Here is a 19,896-nt window from a genome sequence, read left to right on the forward strand (position 1 = left end):
TGGAGCTTGTGTAGGCAGCGCCCTCCTGCCTGAGAGCGCACACACGCAGAAAAAGAAACTCTTATGGTGGTCCCACCCCTCTCCTGGCACACCCTCCTCTGCTTGCCTCTCTGGCGGGCCCAGGCTTCTTCCCATACTCCCTTGGTTGGGGCGCACGATACCCCAGGCCCCTCAGGCTGTCTCCATACAGCTAACCCCAGTCCTCTCCCCAGGTCTGACCTCCACAGCCCGAGCTTCAACACCCAGCCCCCACCCACCCCAGTAGATGAGCAAGCATCTCAGGCCAGGGAGTGGCAGGCGGTGACACAGACTGTCTCTGCAAGTCTTTCTCCCCTTTGCCTTCTGCAAACTGGTTGCTGTACCCTCCTCCAAAGCTCCAAAGCTCCCGCTCTGTCCTGGCTGATCTCCCCACCAGTGAGGCAACTTCTCAGTGTGCAGAAACCTTTCCTCTTTCACAGCTCCCTTCCATCACAATTCCTTTCTTTTTTTTTCTTTTGTCCTACCCAGTTTCATGAAGATTTTCTTGCCCTTTTGGAAGTCTGAGGTCTTTTGCCAGTATTCAGTAGATGTTCTGTGAGAATTGTTCCACATGTAGATGTATTTTTGATGTATTTGTGGGAGAAGGTGAGCTCCATGTCCCATTCCTCTGCCATCTTGATCTGATCCAAAAAAGAAATAATTCTTATTCCCACCTCATCTGGTGGCATCACAATGCCATCTCCCACAGTACTTTTCCCCCACTTGCACTAGGACAGGACAGCAATCCAATCATAGAAAGAGATGTCTGTGTCCCCTTATTGTAGATAAACTTCACTGGTGATCCTCTTGTCCCCCCCACTGAAACTTCTGGGAGGAGTATAAGTAAAGTGCTCCTTTCACCACTACAGGGGGTGAGGTGAGGGGTAGCTCCCTTCAATGACAACCTCTACCCAGAAAGGGCACTTCTCTGCTTCCCCATCTTCCTCTTACATTAATGAAATGGCGGGGGGGTGACGTTAGCACCAATTCTGCAAAAAAGCTGCTCTCAACAGACACTTTGAAGAGATGGTGGACCTGATAACTGAGGATTCTCTGGACTGAAAACACATGTGTTTTATTCCTCTATGGACTTGATTCTTCAGGCTACCAGGAAAGCTCCTACTCAATGTTTTGGTCCATTTTTTACAAGTTTTAGAATACATTAAAAATATCAGTGAAGAGATCAAGAAAAAGTTTTCTAGAAACAATCTGTTTCTGAAGGAAACTGTATAATTAAATACTTCTAGTTTGTATAACATATATTTCAGATTAATAAAAATGTAGGAGAAAACTACTAGGGTGAGGATGTTTAGAAATAACCCAGGTTCCTTTAATTCATGAATCACTGAATAATGGGTCTATAAAACCCCTCTTTTTTATGCCTCTTTGATGGTTGTTGCTAAATCATTCTAGATAGCTGAGCAGTTATTGAGTTATATGAGACAATATGAAGTATGGGAGGCAGGATATGCATGAGAGCCATACCCCAATTTATCAAATTCTCTAAATAATTTGAGTGGTTCTCTTCTTTCCCCAATTCCTAATGGTCCTAAGTGAAAAAGCACAATAGTGGCTGTAAGGAGAACTCTGGCATCTGGAGGCTACACTCTGATAATTAGCTATCAGTGATATAGGTGTTAGTGTGCAGTGATAATCAGCTCTTAATTGGAGATAATCCTATTGGTTAAAAAGGATTGAATCACAAATGTGATCCCTTGTAATTTGTAAATTCATCAAACATAGTGCCATAGGTCAATAACTAATATTTGCCAGGTCTGTGCTTTTCCTTTGTACCACCTTTAGTCTTACAATATTACTGTTCTGAACATTGTCAGAGCCATGTAACATGAGGAAACTGAAGTTTACTAGAAATGTGAAGTGTCATGGCTTGAACCCAGATCTAACTTTTGCTCCCTTACTTGTAAAATATTTATTGAAAATCTACATTGTGAAAATGCAAGATAGAAAAAAAGAACAAATTTAGTAATGGAGAAATTGACTTATTTGCCACTTATTTTTAAATAAGATTCTACTTACAAAAATTAAAATTCTATTCAACTTGAGATGTAAAGTGAAAGTCGTATCTATGAAATATAAAAGGAGTTGCTGAAGTCACTGTCTTTACTTTCAACTTGAATATATACACATCAATTTGTTTGTAAAACCCAATATTCTTAAATAGAATTGATATTTTACTTATATTTTTAAGTTACTTTTTACATAAATAATTTAATGACATCAATGGGAGTCTTTTCTCACCATACATACTCTTTCTTGACCATCTCACCTTCGCCTGTAGCTTCAAACAACCATCTGAAATTCTCCAAATCTCTACTGCCTGCATATCTAACATCTGATGTGACCCTAATAGCTAACCCAAGATGGATTCAAAGGTGCACAGGAAATCTCCTAGATACCACACTGATCCTTTTAACTTGGAATATCCAAAAGAAAATGACAGATCTCCTCTCAAGCCTTCCTGCAGTCACCTAGTTACCCAAATAATCAGTAATAAACACCAAATTAAAAAATTAATAATGACAATATAATATATGTAAAAGTACATGTTAATAATTAAACATTTCTGTATTTAATGGACACAAGTCTTTCAGAAGTTATCTAAGTTAGAACTCAGGGTTTCAAGATAGTATTTATTTCAGAATGCTGGATATTAGAGATAAATTTAAGCTGAATAAATTTACTTTAAAAATATTTTCTACATAAAACAAAAAAAAATCTTTATTTTCCAGACTGAAATATGGGGATATATAAAATAAAAATTATTTTGAGATATCTACTGCACATTGCTTAATAGCTACAATTCTACTTTTCAATACAGTATTTAGGAAATGTTCTTAACAAAGATGTTCAAGTGTAATAAGGCCAGAGACTCCTGGGAATGTAATTATCTGGTTTGTTTTGAATTAGAATGTCTGCAGTTAGCCTAGTGTTTTAATAAGGTCTATAGGGATTAGAACCAGTCAACATATGAATTGTGAAACTTCTAGTCAACCTGAAGAATATAAGTAGAAAATAAAAGACTAAATCATTTGGGAAACTGGAGTATCCCTACCGGACTGTGGAATATTATTTACAATTGTAACAAGTGTAGGTTTGAAAACCAGGAAATATAGGGTTCAACCAAGAAAAGTTTTGCCACCAAAGGTTAAAAAAAATACCATATGCTTCTTCTCAACACGTAAACTTTCCCAACAGAAACAGGCAGATATTCATCTACTATAGCAAACACAAAGTGGAGAAAAGTTTTACTGCAGTGTTTTGACAAACACCACAGGTAATCTTAAAATGTGATCTTTAAGCTTAGCTATCTTAGGACGAAAGTATTTATCAAGAAAAATAGTTATTTTTCCCTTAAGAAATTTTTCATATATAGCTAATGAAAATGTTTCTCCATCATTTGTAATTGAGTTAACTTTTGGTATTTAACATTATAAATTGTGATTGTCTAGAAATCAATTTTTCTTTTTTTTTTAAATTTTATTTATTTTGGGCTGCATTGGGTCTTCATTGCTGCACGTGGGCTTTCTCTAGCTGCAGCAAGCAGGGGCTACTCTTCGTTGCGATGTGGGCTTCTCATTGTGGTGGCTTCTCTTGTTGCAGAGCATGGGCTCTAGGCACATGGGCTTCAGTAGTTGCAGCACACGGGCTCAGTAGTTGTGGATCATGGGCTCAGTAGTTGTGGCTCATGGGCTCTAGAGCTCCACCTCAGTAGTTATGGTGCACGGGCTTAGTTGCTCCATGGCATGTGGGATCTTCCGGACCAGGGATGGAACCCGTGTCTCCTGCATTGGCAGGTGGATTCCTAACCACTGCGCCACGAGGGAAGTCCTAGAAATCAATTTTTCTCTAGTCAAACTGAAAATGTTTTTATAACGAAAAAATACTAAGTCAATGGTGAGAAGTGCACAGTCCCAAATTAGAGGCCCAAAATAAAGGAAAAAGATAAGAAAACAAGTCAAAGGAAAAATATTTATTTATTTATTTATATAAATTTATTTTATTTATTGTTGGCTGTGTTGGATCTTCATTGCTCCATGTGGGCTTTCTCTAGTTGCAGCGAGCGGGGGCTACTCTTCGTAGCGGAGCACGGGCTCTAGGCACATGGGCTTCAGTAGTTGTGGCTCGCAGGCTCTAGAGTGCAGGCTCAGTAGTTGTGGCGCATGGGCTTAGTTGCTCTGCGGCATGTGGGACCTTCCTGGACCAGGGCTCGAACCTGTGTCCCCTGCATTGGCAGGTGGATTCTTAACCACTGCGCCACCAGGGAAGCCCAAAAAACATTTATTTTGATGGAGAAAACATATCCAAATCTAAGACAATAGGGCTGATTTTGCAAAAGAAATTAATTTATTTAGAGAGCTTACTGTTGGAATTAAGCTATCTCACTGTAGCTATGATAAAGAAATCCACCTATAAAAAGGCCAAAAATGATTTTATGAAGTCTAGATAAAGCAACACTACTATATAGTTTAATATTTTTCCAGCATGTAGTTCAAAAGAAGGGTCCCTGATTAGCTGTCACAATTATCAAGAACTGATGAGTGAAGACTTGATAAACTTTTAAAAATACCTACTAACTCCATTCACTTTTTTTCCTGTAGTTCCTACATATCCGTCTTCCCATATTAATTTCCCTTGAGAATGTGATGAACAGTTCATGAACTTCAGTCTGTTTGGAAGCTAAATTTCTGATTGTGATTTATGAAATCTCTTTTCTGTTACAACCAATTCCATGTGAGTTTGGGTCCTGCACGACTCTTCCAGGGGTTGCATCATTTCTATTAAGACCCCACACTCTCCTAGATGGAGACCAGGCCCTGAAAAAGTTGGCCATAGCCTGGTTTGCACTTGGGGATCCAAACGGAAGTGTCTATTTCAACACCAGTGTTGAGGGTCATAATCTCCACTGTGTTTGTGAGTAGATTCAGAGCCCAATTCCCATTAGAACTGACCACAGGTATTTCTAGTACCATATTTATTTAAGTTGTACAAAATGTCTAAAAATATGAAGTTAGGATAATCATTCTAAAAGATATTCTAAAGCCCCAAAATACAGACTGCATGAACTTGGGCATTGTTCAATTAACTGAGCCGAAGGGGTCTTGAAGGAGATCTAACTCTCTAAGTGTAAACAGCCTTTGTGTCATCATTTAGTCTTTGGTTTAAAGTCAAAAGAAATTTTTTTGCAGGGGCTGTGGGAGGGCGTATTGTATCATTTCTCCTTTAGAATATAAAACTGCAACTACCTAAATATCTATCAGATTATCTTGAAAAGTATTCTCATTGAATGGAAAAATAATGTCTATATTCAGCTTTAGTAGTAAAAATGTGAACCTCGGAGAACGTGAAATACAAAGAGAAATCAAGTTCATTATATAAACAAAGTGTATTCAAATGTTTATTTTACTATAGGGAGTGTAATTAAAAAAAAAAAAATTGAATATCCGCTAGATTAAACAACAGTTTAGGGAGGAATGTTTCATAGTTTACCCAAAATAAAACAATGCATCAAGTACATTTTTAGATTTATTTTATTATCTTTACTGAACTATGTTTAACATTTTTCAAATCTTCAGATTGTTAACAGTTTTCAGCAGTAAATATCCTAGTAATGTCACTAAGTACACTGAAATGTGAGATTCCTCTGATGAAAGAATACAAAAGATAGAAACACTTGGAAACAAGAGAGCAAAATGTCAACTCTAGGTCTGAGATGGAAATTAACATAGTCAAATTCTTTACAACTCTAGTACATGGAGAAATGAGTACTTCATTCCCTATAAATGAATAGGTAACTTTGAGCTTCACCTTCCTGGGAAGTTTTGAGGGACACAATTTGACCCACAGACCCCTAAAACTCTATACTATGTATTGATACCAGAGGATTCAAACACATAGAAAGTGATCTGAAAATGACTGCCAAAGCAAGGAAGTGCTTTTATTCCTCAATACTGGTGACCTTCGTGGTATACTGTGTATTATAAATGGGCGTAATCCCTATACAACTGCATAAATGTCATAAAAATGGATTTTATAAGTTCAAGATAATATGTATTCAAAAATACATATAGCTGTGCTTTAGTAAATGAACCCATCAGTTAATTAAGGGATAATTTTGCCTTTAAGATCTATCCAAAGTATATATAAAGGATCCACAGATGTTAACAATTTGTGACCAAAATTCTCAAGGTTTTCATTTGCACAAAACTGTTGGTTTTCAATTTAAAAATTTTAAGAAAGTTGTGAATACTGCAGGTTTATTATCACTTGGGTTAAGAAAAAGTAGATGGCTTCAGCTTTTTAACAGGAAATTTGTGAACTACTCACAAATGAGAAGTTACACATTTTGGATCATTAGAAAAGATAAATTGCCTATACTTCCCAATTGAGAACAGAATGTGCAGTGTATAAAAAAATAAGATTTTATTCTGAAACCAAAAGTATTTCTAGAAAAGCCCTTGGGGATACATCTTCTCATTTCCTTTACACAAGAATGAGTAAGTGGCATACCTGAATGGTATACCCTTATATCAATGTGTGTATTCCATTACCAAGATAAGAGATTAAACATTTTTAAGGGTGGGGAAAATATACACTTAAAATAGTGAAGTGCAATATATTACTATATAATTTCTAACTTCATTCCAACATAAACAATGTATCAATATAAACTGGATTCAAAAAATAATTAAACACACAAAGAGATGTCACTGGCATGCAAAATTCATTGTTCCAACGTGAAACACGAGGTCTATATTTTTAATTAATAAAAACAGCACATGTTTAATTTGGCTAACAGAAAGAAAATGCACATTTAAGAAAGATGTTATCATATCCTTCTAATAAAGCAAGTCTATATCAAAGGCACTTCAGCAGAGCACTAACTGCTTAACCTTTTCCAAATCATTTTCATTTATGCCGCTTTTACTACATCTTTCTGTGTAAACCAATAAGAAGCCGCTTCTAATTTTGGACCTTATCACTCCCCATCCCCCGCAAAAAAAAGTAAATATAGGTATTATCCAAAACATTTATCTCTTTCATGGATTGGGGTAGAATATAGCAAACTTTTGCCTAGGTCTTAAATTCTTTGGGTTAATACAGAAAGGTAGGAGTGTTATCTGACAGGTTAGATGCTTCAGAAATGGTTGCAGGAAAAAACTGGCTGAAGTCTACTGTCTTGGGGAAAAAGCTGTTGTCTTTTATTGTATATCTATATAATTTGACTGAAGCTAATGTGGCTAATTTTAGTTCTTTCAACTTGTTTATGTGCCTTGGGTCTCTGTGTTGCTTCCAAGTTAATTAGTAGGGCATGAGAAATAAAGCAATTTAGTTTCGTATTTTCCCCAGGGGAAAGGGAAAGCTGCTTCAGACATCTGTCTTTATGGAAATTAAGGAAAATGGGATGAGCTGATTTTAATTAACAAAGAGCTTCATTTTTAGGACATATGAATGATAATTTGGAGTTGAAAACACATAATTAAAAATAGCTGTTGAATGTGTTCACACTTCTTTGCTATGATGAAAAGAATATGAATATATGACTTCCAAACTTGGAAAAAATGTTATATAACTTAAAGCATTTAAGTGATTTAAGAAAAATCTGTTACTTTTCCCATGAAATTGAAACTGTTTTTCCCAAACATTTTTTATGAATGTCAACCAAAAAAAAAGATCTGGATATACACCTAGTATCATGAAGGTATTTTTGAGTCTCAGGGAAATGGCATTTTTTTTTCTGTTTGACATTTCAGAAAATATTGAAATATTTACTTCCTTTAGCTCCACATATTTTGAGTGTTCATAAGAAACTTTCAATTCATGGATTTTTAAAATCAAGTTTAATAGTGTTTAAGTGACTAAATTTTTTTAAATAGAAGAAATACCTTAAAACTGATTTTAGCCTACATGTATCAGTGAGTCTTAAACTAAAAATTGGGGAGGAGGAGGAATGTTTGGGTTTTTTTTTTTTTTTTTTAGATTGGTAAAAAGTTTTCCTTGACAGCTAAGCTCACTTCACTTTTGGTGATGGGGAAGGGGGTAAGAAATTTTTAGATAAAAATTCAGTATCAGGGCCTTCATTTCTCAGATTTCTAAATAAACTAACAACACCTTTTTATTCTGTGACGTTGTATCCAAAAACAACCGAAGAGCTGGCATTTCCCTCTCTAACAACCAAGTAGCTTCTTGCCCATCTTATGTGAGTATGGAATTTACTTTTGGGTTGATAACAATACACATGCTGTTTAAAAAAGAAAGAAAATGAGGTTTGGCCTTTGAACTCTAGAATAACATCAATCCAGAATATTTATCAAGTTATTTTCAAGTATAGGCAGTGGAGAACATAATAGTAACATTTCACAAGAATATGATGCCTGAAGAATACAGTTTCATTTCTAAACATTTCACAGGGGTAGTCATCAAAGCAGAAGCAACATTTTTGGAAGCAACTTTAGGAGTACACTTTTCACTGTTATTCTTCAGAGTCAGCACTCAACTTGCTGACTGAGCAACATTTTTGGATAACTAACATCTTGAAGCTATTTTACATTTTGAACGCTTGGATACTTCAAATTCATCACCCAAAAATAAATGAAAAGAATAGGCCAGAAAAAGCATTCCTTGGTATCTTTCTCTCACTACTGAATTACCATTTTACTATTTACTCTGCTTGAGACATGTCCAGGGACCATGAGATTGCTCAGTCTCAACTTCTGCAGAAGTTCATACGGCAGTTTACAACAACAAGCAAGAATAAACAGCACGAGACAGCAGAGACACGACCACTCTTGGTGTTAATTGATGGGAATCAGTGGGCGTTCCTCTCGCTTCTTCCAGATATTAGTCTTGCTATCTTTTTTGACTAGTGGTGGTCTTCCCCTTTTTTTAGTGGGGGATATATTGGCTTCAAAATCTTCAACGGTGCTTTTTCTTCCTGGGGACTCTTCCCCAGGGTGCTCCATGATAGCTCCACTCCCTCCATCTAGGAAGTGCCTTAAAGCTGGGTCCTCGGGGGAGCAGACAGTGGTTCCACTCTCACTACTGCTCAGGTCTAAATCTTCTAAGTAAAGGATCTTAGGCTGATGCATACTTTTGATGAACGTTTTTTCCCTCTCCAGTTTTCTACTTGAGTGGTGCTCATTCATGTCTACCCCAGAGTCCAGACTCGTGTCGTTGCTCTGGGCTCTCTTGCCCTTTTTCAGGTCTATGAAGGAGTGCCTCACTTGTGCGACTGGCTTTCCATCAAGAGACACAAACCAGGCTCTGGGATGGGGGGAGGGCTTTCCTTTGGACAGTTCTAGGAGGGTCTGTTCTGAAATTCCTTGAAGCTCTGATGAAAAGGGAGTCATTACAACAGCTTCATTTAGTGTTCCAGGAACAGAAACAGATTCTAGTAGGCTGTTTGAATACCGGCTCCAATCTGAAGTTTGGGATGGCAAGCTCTGCTGACCTTCGAGCGGGATATTCTCTTCCCTGGCATCTGGAGGCTGTACATGAGAATGCATTGGCATTTTGGGCAATGTCTGTGTAAAGTTCTCTCTATTTACTGGTTCCATCAATTGGCCATAGACTAACTGTCCCTTTCTTGGCAAAGTAGCTGACTTAGCAGTATGTAACTGCTCTGGAGTGGAGAAGAGGTCAGATGTTTGAAGGATGGCAATGGGCTGGCTGTAGATATGCATAAGCTGTTCTGGAATGTGAGAATGCCCATACACATCTTCATTACCTGTGAGATACCTCTTTTCCTCTTGAGCATCACCTAGAGATGAAGATATATTGTTGTTAGTATGTTTAGGTTGTTTGGACCCTACATTGGGCTCCAAAGACTGAGCTGGGTTTCTTGAGTAATTATTTTGATTGACTGACAGAAATGAAACATCTTCATTGTAGATTTTTAAACTGTCCCGAGTTTTTACCACGGAAACTCTTTCTTCTGCTTCTACCTTTGATGGTTCCTTCTTCTGAGGGTTGTACGAGGAACTTTTGGCACTGAATAACTGTGACTTGTCCTCGGTTTTTAGTGCAACTTTGACTGAACTGATGTGATTTATGTGAGTTGTTGAAGTTGTCTGGTCTCTCTTGAGGACCTCAAGTTTAGTGATATTTCTTTCTCTTTTCTGCGGAGTACCACACTTATCCCTAGAGGAGAAGAGAAGGCAAAAAAAAGTTTAAAACTTATCTAGAAGGTTTCATTTTAAAAAATCATCTCATAATATGTTTATTATATATGCAATGCTACTCTAAGAATATATCCATTTTTATTTTAATCTACATATTTTAAAGATCAAACCATTGATTTCTACTAACATTGTAATACACAGAACTGACATGATACTATAATCTGATAGTTTCTGTGTTCATACACATTAATATTGTTCTTACCTGCAATAACAAAGGAGTACAGCAAAAAATCCAATGACAATGACTATTGTTCCTCCTAATATGGCTGAAAGAAACACTGTGTGGTAGGCAGTTATGTCCTTTGAATCTCCATTTATACCTGACCCTAAACGGTTCAAAATAAACAAATAAAGAGAAAATATATTATTTTAGGTCAAATTTTCAATGTCCTAACCTGGGCAAAGCAGATTAAATATGTGTATACACAGTTGTATTTATTTGCTCCCCTCCCATGGCAGGCTTCCCTGTGGGTGGAGATTACTTTCTCTACCCCCTTTGGGCTTAATCAATTGACTTGCTCTGCCCAGTGAAATGTGAGCATCTTAAATGAGGCCGCCTGAATGGCCTGTCCTCTTGCTAAGGCCCTCTATTATGTGAATAGTATATCCCAAAGTTTTGCTATTCCTTCAACCTAGGTTCTGGAACGAGAAAAAATGTTGAACTGAACCAAGCCAAGCCCAACAGTCATGAAGTGAAAGCAACAAACAGGTGTTTGCTATCGTTAGCTGCTGAGATAACAGGTTTATTTGTTACTGATGGCTGAGTATTGCAGAAAGTGGCAGCAAGATGCTGAAGTGCTGCTATAACAAAACCTGAAATGTGTGACACTGGCTTCCAAGCCAGGCAGTGAGGAAACTGTTGCAGGAGGCAATAAAAATGGTGGCCCAAGCCATGTGGTAGCAAAATATTTGCCAGAATAAACTGGGAGAAAATATTTCTAACGAGAGCTTTGAGCAAAGAGGTTTTGAGATAGAATGTAGTGAGTGTTGACTATGAGTAGCTGCATTTGATTAAAAAAGAAATTTTAAAGATAAATTCAAAAAGAATTTGCCAAAGTAAGCAGGGATGAAAAGGACCAAAGAGAATGCAAAAATTGGGGGACCTGAAGAATTAAAAGTTGCAACTTTTAATTGCAGGCTGGACTCCAGAACAAGATGACGCTATGATCCCAGCAAGCTAAGCCCAGCAGCGGCACAGGTGAGCCATTACTCTTCATGAGCACATATATACAATGAGCACATATATACAATGCTGTTGTAATTAGCTTAACTGCAGTAAAAGCAGACTAAGCACCGGGATGATCAGTGCAGGCTATGAATATTCTGCATGAAAATAAATGCAACTTATCTTGAGGTAATGTTTCAACGTCACTAAGACCTAATTTTGCTCAAAAATGTATATAACAACAACTCTACTGATCAGTATCAACTGGATTTTAATATGTATTCAAGGTGATGAGACACCCAATTTTCTGGTCATCTTGACCATGAGAAGATGTCCAGCATGAAGCTTTCAGCTTCACCAAGGACACTGGAAAGACTAAGGATCATGAGGCCTTTAGATCCTTTAACTTTTGCATCATCTAAGTTGATTAAAGTAATAGTAATATTAAAGGATTTGGAGAAGCAGTGTTGTGGTTATGCATTCAGACTTTAGAGCCAGAATGCCTGAACTGGAATCCTGGCCTCACCCTTTCTTCCTGTGAGGTATTGGGCAGGCTTCATTTACTTGTGTCTCAGTCCATAACTGTCATACCTCACCCATGTGGGTTGTTACGAGGATTAAATGGGTCAATACGTATAAATATTTAGAACAGTGCTTAGCACATGATAAGCACTCAGTAAGTGTTAGCTGTATTATACCACTGTTGTTAAATGAAACGTCAAGGTTGTAGAAGCAGAGGCACTTCAGTATTGACCACGCTTTCCTATATGGTAACTGATAATAAAATGTTTATCACATTGAATAGGCAACCAAGCACAGCATCGCACAATATGAAATTTCTTCAAACAAAAAAGAGATAAGAGTAACGATTCTACCTACAGATTCTTATTCAGGATGCAGAGCTGCAACAGAGTAAAGTTCGGCTATTAACTGGGTGAAAGTTCAACTTCTTCTCCAAAAGAATATTGAATATATATTTCCACAATAGAGTAATGCTAACAATTTTCACTCCACAGAATTCCAACAGAACTCACTTTTGGAATTAAGAGGCTGACATTGTTGCATTTGTCCCAAAACTTATATGTATGACAATAGCAAAAAAGCATACATCTGCATGTGTGTGTGGGCGCACTGGGTGTATATGCGCATGCCCAAAAGGGGTTAGAAAGGTAGAAAATTACAATATATTTTCATTCAAATATACTTGAAAATGCATATTTTAAAAAAGTAATGGTACTTGTTTAATAAATTCTATACTCAGCCACCTACTTACCTGTAGCAATCTGTGAAAAACCAATTGATTTTAATTTCTTGCACTTAAACAGATTTCTAGAATTCCTTGAAAAAATATTAAGATTTACTTTAAAAACAGATTTAGTATATTATTAACCAAATTATAACTAAAGTAGCTCTAGCACACCAGACACTAACTAGCCCATCATAGGACCAATTTTGAGTTTACGGTAACACTCGCATCCTAAAATGTTTAGGGACATTAGTGATCCTCATATCCAACTCCCGCAATTTAGAAAAAAGAAAACTAATACTCAGATGGGTAAGTACCTATTCAAGCTCACCCTGTTAATTACTGTCAAAGCCAGAACTACAGTCAAGTTATCAAGTTATCCATATTTCTCGTATGGATTTTTCAAAACCATCACTAGAAGGTATCTAATTCAAACTGAACGGGAAGCCCACACTTCTGTGTTAGTACTCTGATTCACACAAAATCGTTCCTGACATATAAGCTAAAACAAAACTTCCACCTATCTTAGAAAATTATTTCAGCTTTTATAATTCATAGTCATCTTGTATAGATTGGTTGCTTCAGGTATATTTTCAGTGGAAAGCACACTTCTCTATAAAACTCAAGTGCCCCTTAGGTCATTTTTATTAGAAATGAAATAACTTGGATTTAGCTGAAGTATTAAATATTAATTGTTCTTTTTCATCTTTTCATCATTTTATAGTTGCAAATCTAGAAGGGGATATGGTCAGATAGCTGGCAAGACTGCATGATATTCTGCACCATGAAAAACAAAAGTAATCACCTTCTGGTTTCTGAATAAATCTCATAAGCACTAAGTTCAAACAAAAACAGAACATCCTCTTGATCGTAATGGTTAATATTAATAGCTCATATTTCTTCTATTGAAATACTAAATTTTAGCTTCAATGAAAAAAGTCTTGTTACCTTGCATGGTTACATTTGACAATTCAAAGGTTGTCAAATGTAAAATGAAAATATCAAACTATTTTTAAAATTGCAGAAAAAAATCAAAGCCTTCAGATTATTAATAGGCAGCCATAACAAAGTTAGCAGATAAATTGCTACAGAGAAATGTATGTAAAATATCATCCACATCCTGGATCAGGGTGTGCACTGGGACTATTCCTGAACAGCATGAAATAGCCAGGTTGCAGCTGCCTTTCAGCTGGGAACCAAGACACTAGATAAACCAAAAGAATTTTCTCTGACACATGATTAAAGATGAAGGAATGACATATGCATTTGGCTTTCACACTTTCCGTAAACTTTACTAAAATGACACTGAAAGCTTTGTTTTGTTTTTTTTATATTATTTTATTTTTTTCATCTTGATTGATTGGAGTACACTTGCTTTACAATGCTGTGTTAGTTTCTGCTGTATAACAAAGTGAATCAGCTATATGTATCCATATATCCCCATATCCCCTCCCTCTTGATCCTCTCTCCCACCCTCCCTATCCCACCCCTCTAGGTGGTCACAAAGCACTGAGCTGATCTCCCTGTGCTATGCAGCTGCTTCCCACTAGCTATTTTACATTTGGTAGTGTATCTACCTCCATGCCACTCTCTCACTTCCTCCCAGTTTACCCTTCCCCCTCCCTGTGTCCTCAAGTCCATTCTCTCCGTCTGCGTCTTTATTCCTGTCCTGCCCCTAGGTTCTTCAGAACTTTTTTTTTTTTTTTTTTTTAGATTCCATATATGTGTGTTAGCATACAGTATTTGTTTTTCTCTTTCTGACTTACTTTACTCTGTATGACAGACTCTAGGTCCATCCGCCTTGCTACAAATAACTCAATTTCATTTCTTTCTATGGCTGAGTAATATTCCATTGTACATATATGCCACATCTTCTTTATCCATTCATCTGTTGATGGACACTTAGGTTGTTTCCATGTCCTGGCTATTGTAAATAGTGCTGCAGTGAACATTGTGGTACATGACTCTTTTTGAATTATGGTTTTCTCAGGGTATATGCCCAGTAGTGGGATTGCTGGGTCGTATGGTAGTTCTATTTTTAGTTTTTTAAGGAACCTCCATACTGTTCTCCATAGTGGCTGTATCAATTTACATTCCCACCAACAGTGCAAGAGGGTTCCATTTCCTCCACACCCTCTCCAGCATTTATTGTTTGTAGACTTTTTGATGATGTTTTGTTTTTATAAATAGACAAAAACCCATAGGTTAAGGCAGACTGAGATAAGAGACAAGAGCAACAAGATGCTGACTGCTGGAAAGTTGACTTAGCAGAGCTGGCAGCAGGGAAAGCCAAGAATTTATACCAGCGAACACCCAGATGCCCTAGAAAGTGGTAGCAGGTCCATGATGCAACCAGTCTACACTACAGTAGGTTAGAGTATTTCTTTTTTTAAGATGACTTAATGGATGAAACATGCAATGTTTGAGTATTTTGAGATAGAAATCCTACATCTTGAGTTGTGTTTAAGTACAAAGTAAATAGATAATTTGATACCATGTTAAATCTAGGAAAAATGAAATACTTATTTCTCCTAGAATATGAATAGGCCATTCCTAGCAGATAGCTCTTGGTTTTTGTCCACCCTCTCTTCATATGGCAGGCCACTCTCCATTTGAGCTATCACTTGTCTTAACTCGGAAACAGTCTGGGGACACTATTATTCAACAGCCCCTCCTCCCCACCACAGCCCCACCAAGGAGAATGCTCGCGATCTAAGTCTGGGCCCATCTAAATTCCACATCCCTAGAAAGATCAGGAACAGTATGAGGAAAGGACTGCAAAGGGTTAGTATCAGCTGTTATGAAGCAGCAGTCTTCCAAAGACAGTCAAGTAGGTCTGCTAACTGAGCCCTCTAGTATTCCTGCCTTTTATAATCTGCTTCTTCACCTTTCCCTAGGATCCTGCAAACTCCCTATATCCTAACACATTTTTTTAATTATCTAAAATCTATTCCTGTTTTTTACAACCAAAAACTCTAACTGATCTGGGTAGAATTTATTCATAAAAAGCAAACTAAGGAAATTCTTGATTTCAATACACTTCATACTTCTGATTCATCAGATATTACAGCTATAAAGGATCTTCGAGTTCATGGAATTTAATCTTTCCTGATACACATGGAAAAAATAAAATAAAGCTGAGATCAAGAGACTAAAAGCTTTTTCCAGTGTCATACAGTAAGTGGCAATGCTCAGAATAAAATAGGAATTTCCTAATATCAATTTCAGCATGACTATTTGGACTTTTTAAAATTTACTCTTTGTTTCATTTTTACCATACCTCTAGTTCCTGGAAGTGGAGCTGCTATCCAGTAGCCCAAATGAGGTGCCTCGTATGTCCAAATTAAATGATTGTTGTATTCCTTGACCATTCCCCGGCCATGATTTACCCAAGCACCTAAAAAGGAAGGCAAGTAAAAAATACTAATCAATTAGTTTATATATCTTTAATGCTGATAGGAGTTTGCTGATAGTCATGTATAGAATACTTTGCAGGACTTTTTCAAAGATTATGAAAACTGTGGCAATATATTATCATGGGATAATATATATATTACATCATAATACAGTACATATTATATTAAATAGAATAATTTGATTTGTTATGACTAAAGGAAATAAAATCAATACTAATAAACTAAGGATATAGATCTATTTAGGGAAATCATGACTCCAAAAAATGTCTACATTGTGCATACTGAGATATGTCTTAATAAGGATGTGAGTAATTCAATCCAAATTTATCAACAGGTGGTTGTTACCTATTCTGGGATTCTGATTAAACACTTATAGTCTATGTTTTATGGCCTCATTATTTATTAAATACTGTTTTGTTCTAGTACTGCTGGCATAGCTCTTTTAGAACTCAATTTTTAAAAACTTTAAAAAAAATGCTATTCGGATTCAATTAAATGCTATCCACAGAAAAAAGCATTCAGTAAAGCCAGTATCTTTTATGAAGTTCAGCATAACAAAGCTATTTAAAAGTTTGGTGTATAGTTGTATTTGGTTTGTTGATTCCTTGTAATGATGTATATCTATAACATGTAAAACAGTGTTTTTAATAAGGTAGACAAACTTGAAATTATCAGAATAAGTCAACCTACTGCTTTTTAAATAGTCACATTAAAACTAAGCATTACATATGTGACAAATTAATTCAAAAATTTTGCCACTGGAAGGTACATTAGAGACAAAGGCCTTTTTCAGGAGAAACAATCAGAAAGCAGAACTCAAAGCAGACATTCTTCTTTAAAGTGTCTTAAAACAATTCTCTCATTCAACAAATTAGGAAATTGAGGCCGGAATAAATTGATTTGTTCAAAATCACACTGCTGGTAAATGGACCAGAATCCAGGTCTGAAAGCTCTTAATCCAATGTTTAACAATAGTATACCACTGTGACATTGTGATTTATAATAAGAGATATATATGTGGTCTTAATCCCCAGTCCTGGCACAGAGCTCCTAAAACCTCAGAATTTCCTATGTGATAAGGTCCAAAAAGGTGGAGAGTGTCTTTTGTTGTTCATAACAAGCTGCTTTCAATGACACCTGAGTTTATGTTAATGAGGTGAATTTTGGAAAGTCCCTGTGGATAGGTGGCTGGTTGCCAGAGGAGCCAACCACGTGATCAGAGGGTTGGACCTTTCATCCCCACCCCCACGCACCCCTGTAGAGGAGGAAGAGGGGCTGGAGCTTGAACTCAATCACCAGTGTTCAACGATTTAATCAAGCATGCCTACATAATAAGGCCTCCATAAAAATCCCTGAACTCCAGGGTTTAGAGAGCAGAGTTGGTGAACATGTGGAGGTGCTGGGAGGGTGAAGCACCCAGAGGAGAGAGCCCTGAAGCTCCAGGCCCTTCCTCCCATACCTTGCCCTATGCACCTCCTCCATCTGGCTATTACCAAGTCGTACCCTTCTATAACAAACTGATAATCTAGTTAGTAAACTGTCTTCCTGTGAGCTGTTCTAGCAAGTTATCAAACTCGAGGAGAGGGTCATGGGAACCTCCAATTTATAGCCAGCTAGGCAGAAGCATGGGTGACAAGCTGGACTTGGGGCTGCAGGACCAAGCCCTTAACCTGTAGGATCTGACATTAACTCCAGGTAGAGAGTGTCTAATTTGAATGAAATTTTAGGACACTTATTAGCTCGTGTTAAGAGTCCTGCTTGGTACAGAAAAAACACCCTCACATTTGGTGACCAGAAGTGAAGTTTTGAGTGTAGAATAGAGTTGAGAGCAGAAGAGTTTGTCCCTTACAACTACCATTGTTACTTATATAGTTTCCAGTCTTTCTTAAACAATAACATATCCATGTTTTTATCTTCTATAGTGAATATGTGTGTGTTTGTGCCTCACTACCTACCCTTCCAGTTACAGTGAAACCTCATTCCAAATCTCCTTTGAGGATCTACTGCTCCCTATTCTCAGTCCACATGACTAGTTTAGGGCTCCAATCCCAGTTCCAACACATGACTTAAGCCTAAATAAATTTGTGCAATCTATTTGCAGACCACAAAGATTGGTTCCAAGATGGGCACGCAAACCCCATTCTACAAATGCAGTGAATCCAAGGGCTTATGTAATAGCTACTAGGAAAAGAATTTCTCTTTCCATTGGACTTTAACCTGGGTAGTATAAAGTGAGAGCACCTACAGCCTTCTTGACACTCAGAAGGGAAATCCTATTCCAGAAAGGTATTAACACAGGAAACAGATGAGAAAGAAGTCCTGCAAAACTGTCTAGGCTGTGTATCATGACTTAACCCAAGACAGTTCTACCCCTGGACCCAGTTTTGGACTGATCATCTTTTCTTGTTTTTGATTTTTGGCAAAGATTCCCACCTTATTTACATGGAAACACAAGAAAACCAAGAGAAGCAGAAGGGAAAAAAAGTGCATCCAGCTGTGATTTAGGTGGCTAAACTCAGGGAACAAAATTGGTACGAAAGATTTTTTTTTGGAAAATAATCTCTCTACTCTCTCTCCCTCTCTCTCTATAAACATAATACACATACATATATACACACACATACATATAAAAAACTGTTATTTTCATGAAATTAGCGTACATTTATCAATTGCTTTAACCAAGCTTTTAGATATAACTTCATATTTCCTATCAAAACAAAAATAAACTCATAAGAGCAGAAATAATTTTAAAAATTTTATTTCTGCTCAAAAAATAAAAACATGGGAATGTGAGTAAATAATGCTATCTTAAAATGTAACACTGATATCCTTTTCCCCACAATTGTATTGTAGTAATCAAAGTAGGGCCACTTTTCCTCATTAACAAAGTGCTTAAAATTATAATATTACTGATTTAGTACTCTACTAAAGATAAAACATTCAAATATAAATACTTTAATGTTTTAAATAATGCATATTAAAATTTAATATTGTATATAAAATATAGAAATTTTATTTGTCCATTATACCTTAATAAAGCTGAAAAATTTTAATAAAAATATAGAAACATGTTTCTAAAATATTCAGAACCTTTTCACCTAGCTCACATACCTGTGTTCATATCAAATGTCCAGGCAGGTATGTGATCCCCTGCACTTATACCATTTGTATGTAGAAGTGGGAGAGAAATTTGAATAGAGCCATCCACCTTTAATTCTTTTCCTCCAGAATATATTTTCACACATATTGCAGCAAGAGGAGTCAGTTCATTGCCTTCAAAACCTACAAACAGAAGACAGTTCATTAAAATCATATGTAAAACACAAACTGTAGTTGTGTATTAACAACAGACTAATACGGGCCTAAAATATCTAGTTCCTCTATTTCACCCAGGGTTATCCATTTTAATATCAAATAGATACTGGATTCTATTTAAGGATTTTTAAACTATAAAATATATCATAAATAAATGCTATACTTATGTAACACTGACAAGTCAGTATGAGCCTAAAGATCGAATTCTCTCTGAGTCCTCTGATTTAAGGTCACTGGAATCTAATTCAATGTTTTTAAAAACCTACAAAGTCAACAGGAAGGCTGCCTCTCTGAGGGGGAGACATTTGAGCAGTGGCCAAATGAGAAGGTGCCATCCATGCAGAGACCTCAGAGAAGAGACTTCCAGGCAGAAGAAACCAGCACAAAGCTTCCAAATCAGAAGTGATCTTGGCATGTGTAAGAAAGAAAGAAGCCTGGAGGTCAGAGAGAGATGGAAATAGCATAGCGCCTTGGAGGCCATGGAAAGGAATCCTTATCGCTGCCACCGAATCTGGTATATGTCTTCAGGTATCAGAC

The 19,896-nt window shown here is 36.8% G+C and overlaps 1 protein-coding gene across 1 annotated transcript in view; it reads right to left on the reverse strand.

Annotated features, from left to right (window-relative positions):
• Positions 1 to 5,549: 5,549 nt before the first annotated feature.
• The window catches only part of FAM171B (family with sequence similarity 171 member B), a 64,069-nt gene continuing 49,722 nt past the window's right edge, over positions 5,550 to 19,896 (reverse strand). The window contains exons 5-8 of the mRNA XM_007471522.1: positions 19,156 to 19,326; positions 15,909 to 16,025; positions 10,420 to 10,543; positions 5,550 to 10,176 (exon numbers count right to left, since the gene is read on the reverse strand). Coding sequence (XP_007471584.1) covers positions 8,832 to 10,176; positions 10,420 to 10,543; positions 15,909 to 16,025; positions 19,156 to 19,326 — 1,757 coding nt within the window. The 3' untranslated portion in view covers positions 5,550 to 8,831. The remainder of the gene's footprint in view (positions 10,177 to 10,419; positions 10,544 to 15,908; positions 16,026 to 19,155; positions 19,327 to 19,896) is intronic.

The sequence above is a fragment of the Lipotes vexillifer genome, unplaced genomic scaffold (genome assembly GCF_000442215.2).
Source record: "Lipotes vexillifer unplaced genomic scaffold, Lipotes_vexillifer_v1.1 scaffold1168, whole genome shotgun sequence".
In the NCBI taxonomy this organism is placed as follows: domain Eukaryota; kingdom Metazoa; phylum Chordata; class Mammalia; order Artiodactyla; family Lipotidae; genus Lipotes; species Lipotes vexillifer.